Source organism: Kogia breviceps, chromosome 14, assembly GCF_026419965.1.
Source record: "Kogia breviceps isolate mKogBre1 chromosome 14, mKogBre1 haplotype 1, whole genome shotgun sequence".
Classification (NCBI taxonomy): domain Eukaryota; kingdom Metazoa; phylum Chordata; class Mammalia; order Artiodactyla; family Physeteridae; genus Kogia; species Kogia breviceps.
In genome coordinates this window covers 1,025,817-1,049,689 of record NC_081323.1, presented here as the reverse complement: position 1 = coordinate 1,049,689, position 23,873 = coordinate 1,025,817, and the positions used below count along the sequence as shown (strand labels likewise).

The 23,873-nt window shown below is 56.2% G+C and overlaps 1 protein-coding gene across 6 annotated transcripts in view; it reads right to left on the bottom strand.

Annotated features, from left to right (window-relative positions):
* Positions 1-8,212: 8,212 nt before the first annotated feature.
* Positions 8,213-23,873, bottom strand: part of DIDO1 (death inducer-obliterator 1) — a 52,237-nt gene continuing 36,576 nt past the window's right edge. For 4 of the 6 annotated variants that reach the window (XM_059036488.2, XM_067012559.1, XM_067012560.1 and 1 more), the window contains 8 exons: positions 23,572-23,688; positions 23,309-23,413; positions 22,917-23,052; positions 22,168-22,696; positions 21,579-21,732; positions 20,759-20,848; positions 19,757-19,952; positions 8,213-12,544 (listed from right to left, as the gene is read on the bottom strand). In XM_059036488.2, coding sequence (XP_058892471.1) covers positions 9,534-12,544; positions 19,757-19,952; positions 20,759-20,848; positions 21,579-21,732; positions 22,168-22,696; positions 22,917-23,052; positions 23,309-23,413; positions 23,572-23,688 — 4,338 coding nt within the window. In that variant the 3' untranslated portion in view covers positions 8,213-9,533. Of the gene's footprint in view, positions 12,545-16,488; positions 19,953-20,758; positions 20,849-21,578; positions 21,733-22,167; positions 22,697-22,916; positions 23,053-23,308; positions 23,414-23,571; positions 23,689-23,873 lie in introns of those variants that run through there. The other 2 variants (XM_067012561.1, XM_067012562.1) reach the window with 1 other exon arrangement.

Here is a 23,873-nt window from a genome sequence, read left to right as displayed (position 1 = left end):
TAGGTGGTCTTTAGGAGAATTATTTTTGCAGGCTCAAAATAATTACTGTACCCACCTCTCACCCTTACCCTCATCTCAACCAGTGGTTGTTTTCTGTATAGGAACCACGTGGTTTAAAGAAAGGCCTGTCATTTAGGCACACTTTTCTCCCATCAGGCTCTGAATCGCCCGTTCTGTCAGAGCTCAGCCATCTATAGAGTGCTATTCATTTCTTCTGCGGTATCTATTCTTTGAACAATATAAGATCATCTGCACTACCCTGGCGGTCCAGCGGTTAAGACTCTGTGCTTCCACTGCAGGGGTGCAGGTTCAAGCCCTGGTAGGGGAACGAAGATCGCACATGCCACGTGGCACAGCCAAAAAACTTAAAAAAAAAAAAATAAAAGTAAAAAATATATATATATTTGCTTTGCTTTTTGTCCACTTGATATGTCCCCAATAGGAAAATGATGGACCACTTACTCAGTAAAAGGTATCAGGTGTGGGGGAAAAAAAAAGCACTTTTTCTCACACCTAACATAAAAATTAGTTTCAAATCGTCTAAATACCTAAATTTTAAAAGCTACTAAATACATAGGATTATATATATATATATATATATATATAATGATATCGATAAAATCTTTGAGAAGATTCTAAGCGTGACATCGACACAGACCGTAATGTGCACAGGCTTGCCCTGGGCATCTTGTTGAAAAGCAGATTCTAATTCAGCAGGCCTAGGTGGAACCCCGAATGCCACCTTTCTAAGGAGCCCCCAGCTGACGTGTGTGCCGCTGATCAGCTGACCCCACTTTGAACAGCAAGATCACGGAGTATGGTGAAATTTACAATGTTTAAAAAAAAAATAAAATCGAGATTATATGTGACTTGGTTTTTCACTTATTGGAGATAAAGTCCATTGGCACCTACATGGTTTTTTGTGTTTCTTGATTTGGGCGGATTCCTTGCAGATAACAGTTTTTGAGCCCTCTTTTATTTAGTTAGACATGAAACGTGAGAAAGATCTGGCTTCAGTGGGACTTATTTTATAAATAAAGTGTGGTTCTGGTCTAGCCCTCCAGGGGTAGCCCTCCTCAGCTGAGGACCCTAGCTGAAGAGTCAGCCAGAGCCCCGCGGAGCAGGTCAGGGTGGGAGAAAGGCCCCATCTTGGCTCCCCTGAGCTAAGAACTAAACATGCAACAAAATAAATAAGTAAACAGCATCATGGCCTGATGCGAAGGGCTGGCTTTCGAGAACAGGAGGAGCTGCTCTGTGGACAGGCCATCGCGTAGGGGGGACGCCCAGTGCGTGGCCAAGTCAGTTTAGTGGCTCTGGACTAACGGCTGGAGAGCCAAGCACAGCATCCCGGTGAACGTCAAGGAATGCGGGCGAGCGTTGCACGTGACACTGTTGTACAAATATATGGATTCGGTAAAACCAGCAGGGCTGGAGAGCAAAACCAGATAGAGCATAGAGACACTGCAGGAAAATAAAACTACAAAGCAATATCGGACGTGAACAGATAAGCAGACATGCTTAACAAAAGCTTAGCAAATTGAATCCAACAAGATTTTTTTAAAAGAATAACTCATCATAACCAAGTGGTATTTATTCCAGGGATGCAAGTTTTGTTTACATTTGAAAATCAACCAACGTCAATTACTATATTCATAGAGCAAAGTGAAAAACCATATGATTACCTCAAAAATGCAAAAAAAAAAAAAAAAAGTGGCTGGCAGATCTAACATCCATTCCCAATAAAAATTCGGCAAACCAAGCATGTAGGGCAAGTTCCTTAACCTGATAAAGGGCGTATATGAAATTACCACGCTTCACATCATACTTAAATGGCAAAAGACGGAATGTTTTCCCTCTCCGTGAGGAAAAAGGAAAGATACCCACTGTCTCCACTTCTGTTCAGCACTGTGCTGGAGGGTCTACTCAGCGTGAGAGGGCAAGAGAAAGAAGAGCATATGCAGGTGGGGAGAAGAGAACTGGAACTGTCTACTTCCTCCCTAGGCAGCACGACGACCTAGGGGGAAAATCCTACAAAACCTACAAAAAAGCCAGCGAGTTCCACGAGGTCGGAGAACATAACAACATACTAATACCAGTCATGCTCCTATACCCTAGCGGTGGACATGCAGACCCTGCCATTAAAGTACAATAGCACCGGGGCTTCCCTGGTGGCGCAGTGGTTGGGAGCCTGCCCGCCGATGCAGGGGACGCGGGTTCGTGCCCCGGTCCGGGAGGATCCCACGTGCCGCGGAGCGGCTGGGCCCGTGAGCCGTGGTCGCTGAGCCTGCGCGTCCGGAGCCTGTGCTCCACAACCGGAGAGGCCACGGCAGTGAGAGGCCCGCGTACCGCAAAAAAAAAAAAAAAAAAGAAAAGAAAGTACAATAGCACCTACAATCACTCAAGCACACGCCGAGGGGTGAGTTTCACAGAATACGTGTAGGACATGCACGTTGAAGAGCATACAGGGTGGGCTCGCTGCCCTAAAAATACCCTGCACTTTGCCTACCCATCCCTCTGCCCCTTTGCCCCCCGGCAGCTACCGAGCCTCTTGCTGTCACCACAGTTCTGCCTTTTCCAGAGGGTCACAGAGGTGGCATCATACAGCCTTTTCTGATTGGCTTCTTTCACTTAGTTCAATGCATTTCAGGTTCCTCTGTGTCTTTTTGTGGTTTGATAGCTCGTTTCAGTTAGTGCTCAATAATATTCCACTGTCTGTGTGGGACACCGTTTATTTATCTGTCACCTGCCGAAGGACATCTTGGTTGCTTGCAGGTTTGGGCAACTATGAATACGGCTGCTGTAAACACGCGTGTGCAGGCTTGTGTGTGGACGTGAGTTTTCAGCTCCTTTGGGTAAGCACCAAGGAGCGCGCCCCTGGAGCGTATGCTAAGCGGATGCCTAGGTTTGTAAGAAATAATCAAACCATCTTCCAAAGGGGCTGCACCATTCTGAATTCCCACTGGCGTGAACGAGAGCTCCCGCCATTCCACATCCTCAGCCCCGTCTGGCGTTGTCAGCGTTGCATGCTTTGGGCGGTCTAAGAGGTTGCTTGGCAGCCTTTTTTTTTTTTTTTTTTTTTTTTTTGCGGTACACGGGCCTCTCACCGCTGCGGCCTCTCCCGTCGCGGAGCACAGGCTCCGGATGCGCAGGCTCGGCGGCCACGGCTCACGGGCCAGCTAGGTGGCAACCCCGCGCGGGGCAGGGCGGGGCGATGTCTCCCGGGACACGGTCTGGGCTCCGCAGCCAGTGGTGCTCTCGCTCCAGGATCGCTGGATCTGGAATCAAGGGGTGCGAATGGGGCGGCCCCTCTCCCTATTACCTCTCCTGATGCCCCGCAGGATCTGTGCTTCCTGTTCTGTGAGTCTCAGTTCTAGAGGGCTCAGTCCCGAGGGGAAGAGAGCTTCCTCGTGGGGACGCAGCGAGGCTTCCGGGGGGCCGTCGGTGGAGGCTGTGGCCTGGCCACTTGGGACTCTTCAGGCCCAGAGCAGGGGTGGCAGGGCCCGACTCTCACGGGTGAGGAGCTGGAGAACGCAGGTCCTCTTCGTCCTCCAAGCCGGCGGACAGCCACGGCGACGCCCTCGGGCCCGGCGGCTGCGGCTCAGACCCGGCAGGAGCAAAGGGCTGGGTCACCCACCAGGCCACGAAGCCCCAGCAGCTGCTCGAGGGCCCAGGGAGCCTGGACGCGGTCACGGAGGGGGTCGTTGTCGGTACCAGCGCCGCGGCTCCCTCCCGCCCTCTGCCTCTCTCTGACCCAGATAACGAAGAGACAGTGAAACCCACGGCAGCGGCCTCTGTAAACCGTTTGCTGCGCATCTCCTTATTGCTGTCATTTGTGAGTTTTGTTCGCTCCTCAAGGAGTAAAAGAATCGCAGAAACCTTTGTTAGAGATGTGATTTCAATCAGCGGCTTAGCAGAATTCGATTAAATACCTCTGTGACCGATTTCTTAATAGCTGGAAAAGTTGTTAAGTACTTAATTTGGTGTTTAAGTGTTTGATATTGTTTAAATATCTCTAAAAATATCGTTTAATAGATTTATAGGACTGAGAAATAGGACATTGAACAAAATACGAGTTTCCTTCTGCTTGCTCGGAAGTTCCTCAGCTATTAAAGTATTGATTAATCACGCGCGCGCGCGCGCACGCGCGCGCACGCGCACATGCACGCACAGAAGGAAAGTTTAAGGCAACTGCTTTTGAACTTCCAAGGAAATTAACGTGAGTTTGAGCTCGCGGGGTCAAGAGATGAACACTCCGGTGACGAGGGGCAGGGCAGCAGGAGTCAGAGGCCAGCAGAGGCAGGGAAGGGCCGAGTCTTCAGTTAAAACTGCAAAATCACAACGCATTAAAAGCAGCAAGTGGCGGACCCAGTGCTGGAGAGACTCGGGTCCGAATGCCCAGCAGGGTGGAGAGATGCCAGGACTGGCCGAGAAAAAGGCAGGATGCAGCAGGACGCCGGAGCCAGGGATGCGCGGGGCCGTCCTGAGCGGGGGTGGTAGCGCGGCCCAGGAAACCGGCGGCAGGAGGACCCGCGGTTGCTCCACGGGCTCCTCTCCCTCCCCGGGCCCTTCTCCTCCCCCCGCCCCCACTCCTTGTTTTCTAAACAAAAGGAAAGTGTTCCTTTACCACTTGATTACACGGGCGGGGATCTTTTCTGAAAACCAAGAGCGCGCGCGCGCGCCACCACACATGAAAGGACGCACATCGTCCAGGGAGAGAAGCGTGACCGCGGCCGGTGCGCCTTCCAGACTGGAGCTGCTTTCTTGTCGTTCCTGACACGTGTGTGCGTGTGTGCCAGTGCGTGCGCACGTGTGTGCGTATCCGTGTGCGTGTGTGCGCGCGGGAGCTGGGGCTTAACCCTGGGAGCTGCCAGCCCAGCACTTGGTCTCCCTGTGCGTCTGGGTGTGGCTCACGGTCAAAGTCACAGGTGCAAACAGCCGTGCCCGCAGCGCTGCCATTGGACAGGACGCCCCCGCCCCCCAGATGCCTCCCTCGTGCTGCCCCTTAGAGGCCCCCCACCCCACCCTGTCTGCACCCTGCCCCCTCCAGCATGTCCCTCAGGGGGTCCTGCGGCCAGTGGCCTTGGTCTGGGGCCTCTCTCACTGGATGCACTTCCCTCCTCCCCGTGGCTGGGCCACGATCCACCCCCGTGTTGACTGAAGGGCAGTCACTGCTTTAGGCAACTGTGAATAAATCACTATAAGTACTTGGGTTCTCATCCCCTTGGGGTGACATTGCCCTCGCTGGTGATGCATGCTTTGGGGTGAATGTCTAGCGGGGCGTGGCCGGCTTGTGTGGAATTTAATGACAAGTCGCTGATTGGAAACCCGCAGCTCTTCTCCAGGGTGGCGCCACCCTGGAGAAAGGGACACCCTGGGGTGGTGTCCACAGTGGCTGAATTCTTCTTTTTCTCTGGCAGACCCTGATACCCTGATTTGCTGCCTTGCAGCCAGAGGTGGCCGCGTGCCAACCTGGCCAATGAGGTCCAACCAGACATTGAAAAGGGGAACAGAGGCTCTGTCGCTCCTGCTGGCTTCCTCCTATAACAGTGAGGTGATGACGTGATGGCTGCAGGGGCAGCCTTCTTGCAAACAGGAGGACGAGAGTCATGAGCTGAGGATGGCAGAGCATGGGAGACCCTCAGTGACTTTGCAAGCCGCTCCAGCCACCAGGGCTGCCTGCCCCACCCTCGTGTGAAGCTCGAAGATGGAAAAAGTCTCTGTGCTTCCTTGGTGACCCCCCCACCTGAACACCAGCAACATGGGTGCAGGAAGAGTGGGCCAGAAACACCATGAAGAACACTTGTCTCCAGATGGCGGCATTTGGGAGGTCTTGATTTTCTTGGTACACCTCTTTCATTTCCCATATTCTGGGAACACACAGGACCCCACAAATCTCCAGGGAGCCCACATTCTCTGGAAAGCAGAAGTTAGAAACTTTTGAACAATGTGAAAAATGTAAATGATGCTATTTTTAAAATAAATACATTTACATTTTAAAATTTTTGGCTGTGTTGGGTCTTCGTTGATGTACGCGGGCTTTCTCTAGTTGCGGCGAGTGGGGGCTACGCTTCCTTGCGGTGCGCGGGCTTCTCATTGCGGTGCCTCCTCTTGTCGCGGAGCACAGGCTCGCGGGCTCTAGAGCACAGGCTCAGTAGTTGTGGCGCACGGGCTTCGTTGCTCCGCGGCATGTGGGATCTTCCCGGACCAGGGCTCGAACCCGTATTCCCTGCATTGGCAGGCAGATTCTTAACCACTGAACCACCAGGGAAGTTCTAAATGATGCTTTTGATGAGTACTTGATACCTTAGGGAATTGCCCAGGTTATAAGAAGTGAACAAAAGATACAAGAATGTACAGAATCCCAACTTTGTAAAAGAAAAATAGAGGGAAAAAAAGATTTAGGGGAAAAGATACAGATGGCTGCCCATGGGGACCACTGGGTGGAAAGTGTGGGTGGTGTTGGAGGGCCTCCCCTTTCCTAAATGTCTGACGAGAAGCAGGCATCAGAGCCGTCCCAGGCCAGGAGCGCCCATCCCCGCCCTGAGGGGCCTGGGCCGGAGGCCGGGGCTCGTGCCCTGGGGCACCTGCCTCCCCAGCCCTTGCTCAGGCCCCTTCAAGGGCACAGCCGGTCGGTCCCCGTCGCCGTGCCCTCGCCCTGCTGTCTCCCTGGCCCTGGCCCTGCTGGTGCGGGGGTGGGGAGGGTCCGGCCCCTGGGGTGTGATCCTCCCTTGGAGGCTGCTTTCATCCTCCCCGACAGTTGCCTCCGAGGAGCTGGATGGGATAGGGGGCCCTGCCAGTCACCGCGGCCCCCGAGGCCTCAAACGGGAGGGAGTCCTCGTGCCAGGTTTCCGGAGAGCCAAGCGCTCGCTGCACGGCGCACCTGATTGCGTGTGACTTTGGCTAAACGGGGTCACGGGTTGGAGCCGTCAGGGCTGGCCCTGGAGGAGGGCAGGGGTAGTTGGCAGCGTGAGGACAGCGCTGCGGACGCCACGGTAGTATTCTGTGGAGCAGATAAAGCAGGGCTTGGGGGGGATGCAAACGTGCCAGCTGTACTCAAGGGACTGAGGATTTTAAAACTTGGGCATATTTTCCCCCACGTTTTGGGAAAACTGCTTGGACAGCAGCCTGCAGGCCAGAGGGACTCACGCGTTTTGGAACCGGGCACCATGCCCGGCCCCGCTCGGCATCTATCCTGCAGGATTCGGGATTTCCGCTCTGGCAGGACCTCGCCGTAGGGCGGGTCTTCCCAAGGTCAGGCTGGCGCGGTGGGTTCTCCGTAGACGAGCTGCCACCCTCCTGGTCTCGCCCGGCCCCGACGCCTTTCTGAGACGGTAGTGATGGCAGCGTCCCCTCGCGGGACCCCCGCTTTGCGGCTCTCGCCCCTGGTTTGTCGTGCGCTCAGCCGGGAAACCAGACGATAAGTTACTGACTCTCCAGCCCACAGGGGTAGAGCCTGTCCTGCCCGAGGGATGTTTTCTGGGTGTCTCGGCTCACGGCGGGCGATGGGTGCACAAACTTGCTGAGAAGCTAAATGCTGGCACGAGGGCCACCAGGTTGGGGCCGGTCACTGGTGGCCCTGAAGTTCAAGGGCAAGGCCCACAGCTTTGTCTTCTCCCAGCGGCGGCCGCTTCCCTGACCCGAAGAGACCGCATCTGCTGGTCCGGCCCCTGCCACTTATTCCACCCGGCAAGGCGCCTGGGCCACCAGCTCTGCCTCACCACACGCTGGTGACCAGCCCGGTGCTCCTTTAAGGCCCGAGTCAGCGGCCGGGACTTTTGGGTGCCTGCCGACCGACCCTGCTGGTACCTTTGTCGACCGCCTGCCCCACCCCGACCCCGGCCCCACGTCTCTGTCATCCCCTGACCGTGCGCGTCTCTGTCCTTCCCTTGGTGGTCTCGGCCTTCCTGCTCGACATGGGGTCCTGTGCTGGAACCATCCCGGGAACGGGGTGCATCCGGCGGGGGTCTTCAGGCCAAAGGGCACGGCTGCCCACACCACGCCGACTGCCAAGAAGCGGGAGCTGAGGCATCCCTGTCCAGACCCGACTTTCCAACGCGATGCCACACGAGACAGAAAACCTTCTGTAGATGTTTATTCTACTTCAAGTAACAAAGCTATGAAGTTCCATGTTTTAATGTACAGTGATATAATACTTTGCAATATAAAATACAATTTACAGAAATTTCTATCAAGTAAACCTAAAGAAACACACTTAATTTTTTACAGTTGTTGTATTTAAATTAGAAAAATTTGGTTTCACACGTAAAAAAACCTTCACATCACGTTCGATGTTGGAACTCGTTGCCACTTTAACGTAACCTACTGACGGGGTCTATTAACACCAATCACTCCAAATTGTTAAGTTCTCCATGTTCTCATAACTTAAACGTTTGTGCTAGAAAGTGAAAAATCTGTAGTGATGTACAATGAACAGACTCCAAAGAACAAATGAAATTCTCTAATTTTGTATTTGCAAAAGTAAGTTTATGAAAATATAAAAAAATTATCAAAGTTTATTTGTACAGTCAAATAAATTAGCAAGTTTTTTCTCTCTTTCGCACTTCAGAAGTACTTGGAAAATACATGACGAGAAGCAGTATACTGTGTCTCACAGTGAAAAGCTTTCTAGTTTGTAGTTCTTAAGCTAGTATCACTATTTTCATCTCAGGCTTTACACAAATATTGTTCCATTTCAATGACAAACGTTGAGATTTGTCACCTGACAGGTATCACAGTGTGGAGCTAGTGCACTTTTCCTGGGACATAGAAAGAACTGCTCAGATGGTAATGTTCAACAAACAAAATGTTCCTGATTATTCAAATCAAAGAAACCTAACTCCCTCCACCCGCCCTGCCTTTTAAAGTACACTTAATTGCTTTATATTCTTTCTTTAGGCTGGTAAAATTTAAACCTTTAAAAATAAATTGTTATTTAAAATTCCACAATTTCTATTCAGATGTTGCTTTTAATCATGTTGGGGGGGGGGCATGTAAGGCGATACCTAAACACTGAGCAAAACCAAGAAACGTGTTTTTGTTTCCTGGTTGAAATTTGACAAGAGTACGATGCACCCGTAAATTTGATGTTTCTCAACATTCCAGAGACGAGCTGACACAGCCATGCACAGAAACACACGGCCACCTGCCCCGAACAAACCCTGTGAAGTCAGCTTCTGGAAACACATATCACAGATGAGATGTCAGGAAAGGTATGGCTCTGAGGTCCACTAAACTCCCTTAAAATTTACAATAGTCAAGTTATTAGAAAAGATAACTTTATAATCTGAAAAAGCAATATGCTTTTGTAGGTACTTTCCCATTTCAGTACATTTAAATGGAAATGTTAAAGAGTTCTTAGTTTTTTGTTTTTATTTAAAAAGCATCAGAACTGTAAAGGTGTGAAATTTTGTAAGAAACCATCCTACACAAAATTACAGTAATTTTCAAGTCCAGAAAGTTCTGTCCTGTGCGTGAGGTCCCAGCTCTTTCCGAGGCCACCCGCTTAGCACGTGAGGGTGGCTTCACGAGCGGCCCTAGGTCTGGGCAGTGGGCGCGGCGGCCCGCGGGGCCTCGGCCTTGGGATCCCGGGGTCGCTCCGGGCTCCGGCTGCGGTCCCTGCGGCGCTCCCGCTCGCGGGCCTTGTCGCGCTCGCGGTCCCTGCTGCGGGACCTCTCCCGGTCGCGTCTGCGGTCGCGGTCGCGGTTGCGGCTCCGCTCCCGGGCCCGGTCCCACTCGCGCCCCTTGTCCCTGCCCGCGTTGCGCTCGCGGCCCCGGTCCCACTCGCGGCCAGCGTCCTTGTCGCGGTGTCGGTCCCACTCGCGGCCTCGGTCCCAGTCCCGCTCGCGGCTCCAGGTCCGGCCGCGTTCCCGCTCCCAGGGCTTCCCACGCTCCCGCTCGCGCCGCCGGTCCTCGAGGGCCCGGCCCGGGCGGCTGTCGGCCGGCGGGGCCTCGGGCTCCTCCGGGGCCTTGTCCCGGGGCCGCCCCTCGAAGCCTGGGCCTCTGTACTCGTGGCCCCTGCCCTCGCGGAATTCGGCCTCGGGGCCTGGGGCCGGAGCGGCGGGTGGTGCGGGCGGGTGGCTGGGCAGCTCCAGCAGCGGCCGGGGCGCCGGCTTGGCTCCGGGGGCGGCCGGGCCCTGGAAGTGGAAGCGTGGAGGCGCCGACTCGCTCTTCTCGGGGAAGGGAGCGGCCCCCCGGGGCCCCCCAAAGGGCAAGGGCGCCGGTGCCCTCGGGCCGGTGAACCTGGGCGGCGAGTGGACCCTCTGCTCTTCGAACTGCTGAGGCTGCATCCCCCTGGGTCCCGGCACGAAGCCAGGAGCTTGGCCCCTGGGGCCTTCAAACTGCCCAGGGTGCGGCCCCCTCGGGCCCACAAAGTGGCCGGCGGGGGGGCCTCTCTGACCTCCGAACTGAGAGGAAGGAGGGCCACCCCGGGGTCCTTTAAACTGTGACAGCAGAGGCCTCCTCTGGCCCCCGAATTGGAAAGGCGTGGCGCCCCTGTTTCCCAGGAACGGGGCCTGCTCGGGCCCCTCGCACTGGCCAGGGGGGCCCGAGGCCTCACCGTACGGGGCCTCCGCGAACTCCCTCTTCTCCCCGTGGGGGTCCTTGCGGTCTTCAAACGGAGGCGGCCCTGCTCCCCTGGGCCCACCCAGGTGGGAGGGGGACGGGCCCCTCCCATCCCCGTAGGGAGGTGGCCCGTGTGGCCCTGAGAACAAGGAAGGGATGGGCCCCTTTGGGGGCCCGAATCTGGCTGGTGGAGGCCCCCCTCTCGGCCCGTCGTTATTAGAATTCTCTTCTGAGAACGGAGGGACCGGCCCCCGTGGGCCTGTGAAATTGGGGCCGTGAAGGCCCGACATCCCGAAAGTGCGCGGCGCAGGCTCCCGCTGGCCTTGGAACTGGGGCGGAGGCCCCCCTTTCTGTGCTGCGGCGGGGAACGTGTCGGCCCCCTCGCCTGGCCTGGGCTGTGGCTCTCTGTCTCCTTCAGTTTCAGCTGCCAGGGAGTCACTTTTCTCGGGAAACTGAGCATTTCTCTGATCCTCGTACTGGCAAGAGCCCAGAGGTTTTTCCTGAGAGGCATACAGTGCACCCGAGAAAGGATCCCTTCCTCCGGGAGGGTGGAAGCTCTGGCCCTCGTGCTGCGAAGGGAACAGAGGCTGCAAGGAGGCACCCGGCGGCGTGGGCAGCAGCACCTTCCGGGCAGGCCTGGCCGCGCAGTCCCCGCCGGCCGCGCTCTCAGGCCCCGGGCTTTCCGTGGGCTCACGCAGGGGGCCGTCCTGCTTGGCCGGCATTGGGGCCTCTTCGCCTGGAGCCCACAGCGGAGGGGCTGACTCTGGTTCCTCCTGGGCCGGCAGTGGCCCTGGGCCGGCAGCGGCCCCTCCGGGTGCTTCTCTGGCCGGCGGGGGCCTCGGGGCCGCCTCGCTCTCGTTGCTCTCCGCGGCCAACCGCCGGGCCTGCCGGGGGTCCCGGCTCGGCCGCGCCTCGGCGCTGGGGCCCGGGGCCGGCGGCTCCTGCGGCAACGGCGCGGCCTTGGGCGGCGGCGACATGAGCGCATCCGACACGGAGAAGTGGGCCATGGAGGCCCCGACGGCGGCCCTCTGCTGCCGGAGCGCCTCCTCCTGCGCCTCCACCTGCCTCTTCTGCTCTTCGATCTGCTTGTTGAGCTCCTCTATCATCTGCTGCTGCTCGGCCAAGGAGGGGGCCGGCAGGCCAGGCCCCCCGTGAGCCGCCGCACACATTCTGCTGGGCAGGTCCTCGACCGTCACTTTGGCTTCTTCTAGGATCGTCTCGTCCTCTGGGTCATAGGCCACCTCCTCCCGCTCAGCTGCCTCCGCGGCCTTCTCCGCGTCCTGGCGTCTCCCGCGGTCTCCGAGCTGAGTGTCGAAGGCTCTCTCAGGCCCATACTCTTCCTCGGGGTCATACGGCCTGTCGTCTTCCTCCTCCTCCAGAGCTTTGTCTTTTGAGAACTGACCAAACTGCTGGACAATTGGGTCCAGCAGAGGCGCCGCCGGCAGCCCGCCGCCAGCTTTGGCTCTCGAGTCCTGCTGGGGGGCTGGGGCCGACTCGGCAGACTCTTTGGTGGGGGTGTCAAACGCCTTCTTCTTCCCGAAGAGAGTCTGCAGGATATGTTCTAGGGGCGAAGCTGTTTTTGAAGAAGAGGAAGTGACAGAGGAAGCGGCCACCGCAACCGTCACTGACGCGGGTGGTGCCGTGACAGCGTTCGTGGCTCCTGGTTTGAGCGACGACAGTATCTGTAACACGGAAGACGAGGCCGGCACACCCGGTGCTTCTGGAGGAGGGGGTGGGGGTGGGGGAGACCCCGGGGGTGTGGTGCTAACAGCCGCATCCCCTGGGCACAGCGGGTACTTGGGGGGCTTCTTCTCAGGAAGCAGGGCTGCTGGCACTCTGGGGTGGACGGGATCCATCTCTTCTTGGGTCTGAGGACGGGGCCGCTTCTCCTCTGTCTTGTCTACTTCGCCAGCATTTGAAGGACGCTTTAGTTTTTGACAGATTACTAACCCCAGGATTATGTTCGGACGCGGGGACTCAAGACCTAAAAAACAGAACAGTTGTGCAAATTTTAGAATCGAATTGTAGCTTTTGTCCTTCAGGGGTAAACTCTGGGTGTGAAGGGCGACGCGGGGATGGTTTCCAGAGGGAGGAGGAGGAAATTCTGTGGCAAAACAGAAGCAAGTGTTTGAAGACCTGCTGCAAAAGATGCGGACTGCACTGCGCACGTGCCCGGCCTGACGGGCCCACAAACCACAAAACCAAGGGCCCGATGCGCACGCGCGTTCGCCCGGTGCCAAACGTATCACAGATTTCCAATTACACACGACGCTAGGGTCGAGGCGTGCCGGAGGAGGTGGGGAAGGCCGGCACGCACACACTCCAGGCCGTTCACCTACTGGGAATGAAGCCTGTAGGTACCAGGATGTTTTCTAAACAAACTCTTAGCTGTGCTCCTTTATTTGGCCTCTTGCTACAAATCAGGAAGGCAGCACCCCCTTTCGACTTTACCTTATGAGCTGCAATGTGCAAATTAAGCTATTCATACTAAAATTAAAGGTTCAGTTAAGGACCAATTCTACAACTCAATTATAATGATCAACAAAATTATACTGATCGATATAACACACGCCATTCGATAAGTTCATTAGTCGCTGGTGTCAAAATTACAATTGATGGGAAAAGGAATGCTGACCAAAATGCCTAAAACAAATGTTCTTGCAGGTTTAGAAAGACATTCAATGACCAGTAACTTATCAAAAGCTACCGAACGCTCAGGTCTCTGTCAACACAGGACATGCGGCTTGAGGCCCAGAGGTGTTCAGGACGGGGGGGGGGGGGGGGGGGGCGACAAAGGACACACCACCTGGAGAACATGCTGGGAATGTCACAACATTGCACAGTTCTTCACAAATAATTATTTCTTAGAAAAATTCTTCGTCCCAACATTCTGGATTGCGGTGCACGGTACCAGGGATGCTACTGTTTCTGTACGGCTCCTCCACCCTCACACTAATAACAAACCCGGAATACCAACAGGGGAACAGAAAAGCCCAAGTCACAGAGCAGTCAGTTAGGGAGAAATGATAAACACGGGACCAAAATTTTGTTTCAACAGCATATTTAAAATTAATCAAATTGTATAAACTCGATTTACACATCAATCACTACTGTGTCAAAAATAGTCATGCTATATATTTTTTGTTTGCTCACTAAAAAAGAAGAGCAGCACTGTTTTTCCTATTCTTTCGGTGATTTCAAGTTGATCACAGACCAAACAGTTGTCTCTGGACCCACTGTGTAGTTCTGAGCGCCTGTCACCCTTCCTAAATTCCAGCAGAGACGGGTTGACATGCCGAGCACAAGGGTGGCGGATGTCCCATCCCACCCGCGAGGAGGAGGAAGACCGGGCCTGCCCCAGTGAGCTGGGCTGGCCCGGCATCCGCATGCATCGGCGACGCACTGCCGGCCCCCCTCCGCACCGCGCTCAGCGCCTCGTTTCACAGGCTGACATTCAAGGGCTGAGGTGCCCATGAAGACACCCACTCGTGATCAGAGGAATGGCTTCCAGAATGTCCTCTGCCTGCCCTCCTGACGACAGTGGTGACTCAGAGGAAGGAGGAGCCGGCAAAGGAGGGCGTGGAGGCAGGAGGGCCAGGCCGCTGCACTGGGCATGGCACCCAGATGCTTCTGCTCAGATGTGAAAAGATACTCTAGCAGGTTCGTGTTCTAATCAAAATGAATTCTTTTAACTTAAAAGAGTAAATCTGTCACTCACTGTTAACAGCCACTTACTGAATAATTTACAGCCCACTGATAACCAGTCCGGGGCACAGTCAATAGCTCGACTGGCTCTCGTGGCCCTTCCCAGGCCGACTGTCACTGACGCGGCCCCAGGGCTGGCAGAACAGGTCCCCAGGCCAAGCCACAAGCTGGAGCCTTGGCCAGCTCTGCAGGCAGGAGCAGCGGAGGAGGAATGTGCTCGGCCACGTGGCCGGGGGTGGGGAGGGCTGGGGAGCCCCGGCCAGGGGCATCCTCGCAGCAGCCCAGGGCCCTCGACTGTCCTCCATGCAGATGGGCTATGCTACCTCCGAAGAGCTCAACTTCTAAGGTGCCAACGCTAGGGCCTGCGGCGTGAATCATGCTTCAGGTCAAAGACGCTGTCTGTGGAGGGTCAGTCACTGCGCTAAATCCAGGGAGACGGATGGGGTCCTGTCCTCGGGGGGTGCGCCAGCCCCACAACTTGCAACAGCTTTACATGCTTCCTAACAAAAATGATACATCCCAGACTCGGCGCAATTCTCTAGACTCTACCCTTTGTGGTCACGGGCATCACAGGGGAGGTTACGATTAAATTACTTAACATTTACATTTGTTTCAAAAACAGTAAACTCCCTGGAGACCAGCATCTAATTAAGCAGCTAGTATTTTTAAATGCTTTCAGCTCTCAACTACTTCATCTACACACACCCGAACGCGATCTAACGAAGCTCCCGGGTCGGAGGAGTGTTAGTTTTGAATTTCCCCACTAATCTTCTGCAGGATTTTATATTTAAATTGGGCTGTTTTTGAAGCAGTCAAACCTTATCTGCTTCTCCTGTGCACGTTATGGCTGCATGGAGACTCGAAATGTAACTAGCACCGTGGAGATGACTTGCTTGTGGAAGAACATTAATCACTGTGCTACCGGGGCCTCGGCAGTGACCCTCAGGGAGATGAGGGCAACGTCTGGCTCCACCCCGCTCCGCACCCTCACGACAGGCGCCTGGCAAGGGCACGCTGGACACAGTCAAAGGGCTACTACCACAGGGGCGGTGGCAGGGGCAGCTTTCCCCTGAAGGCCCCATTTTCTGCCTGGGGCCCCTGCGGGCGCGCCCACTGTTGACTGCGACCCCTAGAGAGGAAAGGGCGCCCCGAGAAGACGCAGCAGCAGTGAGCACGCTGGCTGCATGCGGGGACAGGGCTCCCGCCGGGGGTCCGGGGTGCCTCCCCGGCTCCGCGCAGGGCCTCTGTCCCATGGTTACAAGCGGGGTGCTTACTTACCGGCCTCCCTTTGAGGGTAGTGGTGAGGCTTATGACTCATCAAGTAGAGGAGAACTGGGGGGGAGGCACTGAACTATCACTTCCAGACAAGGGGTCCTGATCAGACCGCGCACCGGGGTGTCGGCAGCCCCGCCCGACCCCCTCCAAACTGCGGGAGCGAACGCGTCCACGAGGCCCCGTGTGGATGACACAAGACTTCTTAGCTGCACGGAGGTCCCCGAGTCTTCACGGTGAGAGGGTCAGCCGCAGATCCCCCGTACAGAGAGAGAAGTGGACAAACCCGGGGACGAGGGACAGCTTAAAAAGGTGTGTGTGGATTTCCTGCGCCAAGACCCAAACCAGGATCTGTGTCCAGGTGTGTCAGCAACAGGGCTGGGGGGGAAGCAGCCCCCATGCACCTTGGACGTGGCACAGCAGGGGACGAGGTTCAGTTTTGATTAATAAACCAGCTGAAAGCTGCCCAACTATCAAATGAGGCTTTTAACCCTAAATCTACCTGGCATGCTCCACTAGTCAGTATCTGAAGTGACCACCTTCTCATGGTCTGAGTCCGACAAGACAAAGCGTCCACACCGGCGGGAACAGAAACTGTGCTGGAGTTAGCAGCAGCCGTCCTCACAGAGGACTTGGGCAGAGACCCAGCAAATACGGGGAGAAGCAGCTGCCCACCCGCCGCACTCGGCTCCCATGCAGACTTCGCCCACTCCCACTCTTGGGTCCCTAAGACCTGTGCAAAGCCAGGGCTCCGCGTCCCAGTGAGGAGGGCGTCGTCCCTCCGTCCGCCCGCCCGTGTCCAGGCGCCCCCAGCGCCGCACCGCTGCCCGCACAGCCTGAAGGACACTGGCATCGGCTGAGGCAAAGCAAGGTGGAGACAGTCCTCCGTCACAGTGAGCCTGGATGGGCACCAAGAGCTACCAGACGGTTCAAATTCAGACAAACAATGACCAGTTTCCACGAAATGTTTTTATTGATTTCAAAGGAGAGAGAAGCACTTTCCATTCAGCACGATTTTGCCTTTGATTACAGCATCTGTACACAGCTACGCAGGCAGACACGCAGAAACGGAAGACGTGCTTACCTGACAATACCGCAAGTCACGGAAACGGTCTAACTTAGGAAGCAGTTAAGAGTGAGGACAGAAGGCAGACGCCACGGATGGAACCAGCCTGCTAAGAGAACGTTCCCCTCCCTGCAATGGCTCAGAAGGCAGGTCCCTGTCCTCTCCTTGGGGTGGTCCACACCTCAGGTGCCCGAGGGCCCTCGACAGGTGCCCCCACCCCCTCGGGAGGGCCGGGCGCCCTGTCCTCGGCCCAGCGTCCCATCTGACTGGTCTTCCTTCCGTGAATAAAGCCCCTCGACGCACAGACCCTAGTCCCCAGGGGTGGAGCCCCGTCAGCGTGTGGGGGACTGAGCTGAGCCGCGTCCACAGTGGAAGGACTGTCCGCTGGGTCAGAGGGACGCAGGCTTCCCAGCCGTCCTCCAGGCTGTGTGAAGTGGTGACAGCCTGGCGCCTCTGGGACACGTCGAGGGAGCCCGGGAGGACAAAACGCCCTGGAGGCAGACTGGGCTAGCATGGGCTCTGTTGCCGCGCAGGGACTGGGCTGTGGGTTCTGCGTGGACACCACGCCGTGTCCACCATCCGAGCGCGGGGTGGAGAGGACGCTGACCACGAGCAGGCCGCGTAGGCCTCCCCAGCTCCGCACATGGGTTCAACACCTCGTGTCCTTGCCTGCTTCTCGAGCGTGAGCCATACTGTCAAAATCTACGGGGCTCCCAAGTCCAGAGACTGACGTGCCGAGTCAGGCACTCTACTCTCCACCCCCACAGACCTGCCCTCCTCCCCCCAGAGGCCCGCCCACTGGCGGGCGGGCTGCTTGAAGTGGGAGGCCTGTGCCCCACCGAGGCCTTGGGATGGAGGTGCGGCCGGGGCGGACCCTGACTCCACGCTTACTGGCCCCGCGACCTCGGGCAGTGACAGCCCCGGGCCGTGTGGGCGCTCCCCGCCGCAGGGCTGACGTGAGGGGTCGAGGGCGCCCCCCATGAGGTTGCGGGGCCGGCACTGCCGGGCAACATGTGCTCAAGCCCACTGGCTGCTCCATCGAGGGACACGGCAGCCCCTCGGACTAGACCTGTGCCGTCAGAGGATGCTGTGCAGAGACAGGAGGGACACCCCCGCTCACCTTCCCAGCACTCACGCACACACACAACACGCACGTGACGCACACACCACGAGCCTGCGACACACGGACGTCTGTACCCAGGGAGCGCCGAGTCATGATACAAATGTGCGAAGCAGCTCAGGCAGGTAACGTGGCCTGGGGCCAAGGGAGTCTGACTGATGTGCAAGTGTACAAAACACATAAAGATGTTAATACCACACAAAGGTAGCAGGAGAATTAAAAATATATATACTAAATTAAACAAGCTGATATTTAGAAGCCCTCCGATTAAAAAAATAAGTCTTTAAAAGTTTATGGTAAAATTTCCCATACAATTACGTTTCCAAAACGCCCCTTACTACTTTATTTTAATGAAACATTCGTTCTCTATGGTGGATGAAAACCTGCAGGCTTTGAGCAACCCCTTCAGGAAGTGACAGCCTTGGGAACGCAGGCGGCGGAGTGACGTCCCCTCCGCTGGTCATCAAGGGTGGTCACTCAGCAGACGAGGTGAGTGCCCTGCCCAGCCTTCCTTGTCCCCGTGTCACCCTGGAACGCCCAGCACGGCCCCCTCCCTCCGCCAGCCGGGCCCCAACCCAGCACTGCACCGGCTCCCGCCGCGGCTCCAACTGGGGGTCTCCTCGGTGGCCCCCACACCCCCGCATCCTCAGCACGCCGGACCTCGTCCACCTCTGCCCCCTCAGCGTCTGTCTGTGGCCCCGAACCTGGCAGCCCCCTGCTTGTGTGACAAGGTGCACCGGGATGGAGTGAGGCAAGACCCCACCGAGGGCTCTGCAGGTGGAGCCGTGAGAGGGGCTCCAACATGGGGTAAACAGGGCTTAGTCACCTCCCAGGTCCCGCTGCTACAGACGCGCAGAGGGTGCGTGTCACAGGATCTACGCTCACACTAGGCCCCGCACAGGCTTCCGCCCTTGTGACTGACCGGAGGCTCCTCACGGTATCGGAAGTCGGCTTCACCACCGTCACCGCTGCGTCAGGAACGTGGTGTCCAGGGAGCCGGCCGGCGCCCCAGGAGCTGACTGCCAAGAACCTCGGCCACGGCCCTCCCTGCTGCCCGTCAGGCGGCACCGCTTTAGCACGGGGAGTGGGACAGCCCCCGAGAGTCTGGCTTCTAACGTGTTTGGCATTGACACAGTTCCGTGTGTTGTGCCAGGGAACACGAGTCCCGTGGTCATGGGGACCGAGCAGGACGCTGGGCCCGCAGGGCCGCCGGGCCGTGTAAGCGCCTGGCTGCGGCAGGGGCGCTGGCCGTGGACACGGAGGTGCCGGGCGCGGGCGTAGCCACCGCCTGTAGAAGCGAGCGCTTCAAGAGCGCTGACTGCGGGTTACACTCAGCATCTTTTAGGCTTAGCCGTTTTGGGGGGCGCCACGGCCAAGGAGACACTCCCATTTAGGCATCTTCCTGTGAGACTTAAGTCCCGTCACCTTCTCAGGGTTAAGAGGAGTTGGGTCCCCAGAGACCACGTCCCCCTTGGAATCACCCTCAGCTCCCTTACAAGCCTGAACTTTCTTACCAGTCACCCTGTAAGTCATTCTTTAGAAGCAGCACTTTCTAAGGAATGAGTGAACAGAAAGTGGTCTGACAAAGAGAAGAACTGGAGCAGCAGATTTCCAAGTGATTATTTCTAGAACTAGTTCCTGTCTCAACGCTATTTCTCGGTTCTCCTCACACTGAATGCCTGTAGCGCAGAGGCTCGGCCTGACGCCCGCAAGAGGCCAGCCCGCAGCCCAGGCCCCGGCCCCGGCCCCCCGGCACTGCGCAGCTCCTGCCGCCAACACCCTGCTCACACGAGGCGGCCGGGCTCCGGACGGGCTCATCCCTCTTCACAGGACTTTTGTAAGACAATTCGCACCTTCCTCAGGGGACCTCCGGGGCCACCCTCCACTATCTGGGAAGCCCCACAGCTCAACGCTGCTTCACCCCTGCTCCCACGTTCTGCTGCCAAAGCCCGGGTCTGGGTGATGCACGCAGCTCGCTGTGACGGACTCCGCAGGGCACGGGGGGGACGCGTGGGCAGAAGGCTGGGGCCTACCTGGTCCCTCAAAGGGCAGGAGCTTGGAGGGGACGGGGTCCGTGGCGCTCAGCGGGATCAGGTAGAGATCCTTGACGTGCCTGCTGTTGTTTGCCACGACGCCGAAGCGGCCGCGGCTGCTGAAATAGGAGTACAGAGAGATGTAGGCCACCTCCTCCTCCTCCGTCGCAGGGTGGAAGCGGATCAGACACAGCTCCTGCAACAAACAGAGGGCGGGGAGCATTGACCCGCGGCCACTCGCAAAGGCAGCCGCTCCACCTGGCACCTAAGCCCCCCAAGCAGGAGGGAAGCGAGGAGAGAAGCGACCGGCTCTGATTCTGACTGTCACAGCCCCGCTGCCCAACACAGCAGAACAATGAGCTGGTGAAGAGGACACAGGCCCGTCTCAAGACTGCTGGGTTGGGTCTCGGTTTCAGAGGAACCGCTTTCAAACTACTCAGCCCCACTGTCCTCCACACAGAGCCCACCTCCTGGGGCTCTCGTGCCGACGGGCTACTCTGTGTGCAGGGGGCAGCCTGGGGCAGTGTCTGACACAGAGCTAAGTGACCACTAAGCGTGTGATGAGCTGCCCGAGCTCCGAAACGGGAGGGCTGAACTAGAGCAGGGTCGTAACCCTTCTGTGACCCCAGCGAAAACAAGAGCCCCTCCCCCAAAGAGCACTGCACACGCAGACACACAGCTGCGTCCGCATCTCAGGGCTTCACAGACTCCAGCCCAGCCGCCTCCCCCCACCTCTACTCCATCAGCTCAGACAAAAAGGGACAGAGTATCCGTATTTCTAACTCTGAACTACACATGTGCTTTCACAAAGCTTCCACCGTCGTGTTAATTAGACACCCCTTCACAGGTTAGCCAGCTATCAACTTAAACGTTCAGCTGCAAATATCTCATGAACTAGAGACGTTTCAAGTACTAACGCGCCAGACGAGAAGTCAAAGAGCGAGCCGTGTGTAAACAAACCCCTTCTTCCTGGGGTGCAGAGGTCAGACTGTGGGCAGGTACCTTAGACACTGAAGATCTGAGTTTGCCGACGTAATCCCAGACTGTCTTTGGGGCAATCCTTCCGCCGATGTGAATCGTGTCGGGCAGGTCCTAAGTGAAATGAACTCTGATTAAATGGCCGGTGGAACCGGGGCGGTCACAGAGAGACCCCAAACTACCCGAGATTCACAACTAAGAAGTCTGCAACTATCCCAAACAAAGCGGCAGTAACTGTGTCAAACGTTGCTTAGTTGACTAACATCGGGGATCATGAGTGACCAAACCCAAGGGCGGTAGAAGGATAAGCTTCTGCTAAATAGGATGACATTTAGCACAGTGATTTACCGTTGTCTCTCATGGACATACACGTGTAGTAAACATCCAGGCATGTCTCGGAAGTGACTGAGCACTCCTTGTTAAGCCTGAAACGCTAGCGCTGTTTGTGTTAATTCTGAAAAATAAAAGACCTTTCACGTGTGCCCCTCCACAGCGAGGCAGGTCACGTGTGTCCGGCCGCACCTGCAGCGGGCACACGCACACCCAGGTCTTGCACAAGCTCTAGCGGGACAGAGGGAGAAGGAAGACAAGCTTCAGCTTTTTCAGAAAAGATGGAGGGTCTGATTTCTCATTTGAATGTTCGCCACTGTCCAAACTGCATAACCTGCCGACTTGGCCCAGCAACCCCCGTTTTGCCTGCAGAGGCGCTTGTGCGTCCAGACACTCAGCAGGAAGGTGGCCACGCGCCTGACTCCAGTGCGGGATCAGAGCGCCTGTGGGAAACGCGCGCACGCACACGCTCACGCACACGCACACGCACGATTCTCTCCCTCCGGGTTCTGACCTCACTGAGATAATCAAAACATCCAGAGACAGGATACGCCTTAGTGACAAACTTCGCTACACTCTGCATGTTAATAAATCCTTTCCAAATGGTGCTGAGTCGAGACAAAAAGAGGGTGGTATCTCCTTCTGGAGGGGACCGGGACTCTGAGATGCTGTAAAACAAAACCACAGAAAATACGTGAATCTTTCTCTCTGCCCAAAGAATCCCCAATATTTATTTATTTATTTAACATGTTTATAAAAGCAAAGTGAATTCCTGCAAGTTTTGATAGCTTACTTTTTCAAATTAATTACCTTAATCATAATGATATAAACACATTCTGGTCAAAGAAATATAAACTATTTAGGCAATAAACTGGATGGCTGTAAATTCAAACTCCAGTTTTCAAGAACTATAATTCTAAGGTGATAATTAGTCGTCCTAAAACTGAAGCTTTAAAAGAACGCCTTTTTAAAACAGCAAACTGAGGAGAGCTGTATTTCTGGGTGGATTTCAGAGCCGAACGACCGAATCGCGCGTTACTGCTTCTGTCCGTCTGAAAGCAAGGCCACTGCTCGGCTGCTCAGACCACACACGGGGGCCGCACCTGATGCTTGGCGACGGCGGGACCGACAGGAGGTATCTGGGCTCGGGCGACGTGGACGGCTTGGCCAGGATGGACTTGGGCACCGTCACAGAGGTCGGCACAGGCTTCGGGACGTCCTGTCGGGGCTCCGCTGGGTGGGCGCTGTCTGGGCGGGCTGCCGAGGGAGCCGTGCCCGTGCTCGGCCCGCCTGGTGCAGTCCTGGGGTCTCGGCCGGACACCGTGACTGTGGTGAGCACTCCGCCGCCACCAGGGGCTGGGCAGGGGGCGCCGTCCAGGGCGGAGGGCTCGGGGTGGCCGTCTGCTGGAGGCAGCGGGAGGGACTTTCCCTCCACGTGGGCGCGAGCAGCGCTTTCCAGGTCTGGCTCCGAGGCGTCCTCAGGCAGGGTTTCTGCTGCCGCATCATCGGCTGAGCTGAGAGCGGGCTCAGAGGCAGAGCTGTCATGCTTGGACTTTGAGTCCTCCTTCTTGGCAGAAGTGGACCACTTCTGTTTTTGCGGAGCTGGCTCATCTTCCGACGATGGAAGCTGACCTGGAGAACAGAAGGAAGGCCTTCGTGAGAAATCCCACACGTGCGAGAGCAAAGCCTGCCCACGGGTGGACGGACGATCACTGCTTTAAAACAACACTATAAAGGTAGGGGCTCACTTCCTAAGCTTGAAGAAACGATTCTAGCCTTTCCCCTGTGTAACTTGGTTTGAATGCAGCTGTCCTGAGAAGGGTCTCCACAGTCTCGCCCCAGATCTACTCACCTGTGCAGATCTTACAATTCAGGTCAAAGAGGTGTGCCCGGTGCTGCCCGGTCGTGTCCTGTAGCATACTGCCGACAAGGTCAAGCAGTGGTGCTGCGCTCCTCTCGGGGGCCGCCCGCACCGATTCTTGCTGATCCTAAAGCACAAGAAGGAGGTCATTTCTCTTCCACCCCCTCTCCAGATCAGCAGTACCCATGGAAAAAACCTCTCACGGGACTGAGAACCACGAAAACAGAGAAAAAGGACTACTGAATACAAGTACTTGAGAAGCAATACAACTACACACGCTGTGTCAGCTCAGTGTCTTGCCCAGTAATTCAGGCACCTAACAACGTCTGGAATGGGATCATCTTAGTCAATTCCCGGGAGCGCTGGAAATCCTAAACGCTTACATCAGAATCTGATACTGGCGGAGAATCTTCCATATCGGGAATACTTTCCTGTTTAACGGTAGGCTTCTTAGTCTCATTATGCAATTTAGATCTGGACTCCATCACCTAAGATGAAAAAGACAGACAAATGTGAAGCCTTAGCCCTTCTTTCCCAAGGGGACTCTCTCATGCCAACAGGCTATTAATTCACTCCGGGGTGGGGTGGCGGGGGCGCTGGTGTCAGGCTTCTGGCACCCGCAGCCACCTCTCCTGTCGGCACTCACAGGCTTTGACGATCTCTCTTTCCACATGGAAAGCTCTTTGGAGACAAGTTCTTCTGGCTTCATTCTCACAAGTTTTGCCAAAGAGATTTCTTCACGCAGAACACGATGGAAGAGGCCCTGTAAACAAACATCTCTCGTTCACTCGTTCAAAACCCTCTAAGATACTAGAAAGGATGTGGAGACGGGCAGCAAGGCAAGCCCCTGCGCCGCGGCGTGACGAGGGCCCGGGGCGTCCCATCGATGCTCGGAGAACAAGGGCCCCGAGGTCGGGCAGCTCATCTCGAGAATCCCACCGCACTGAC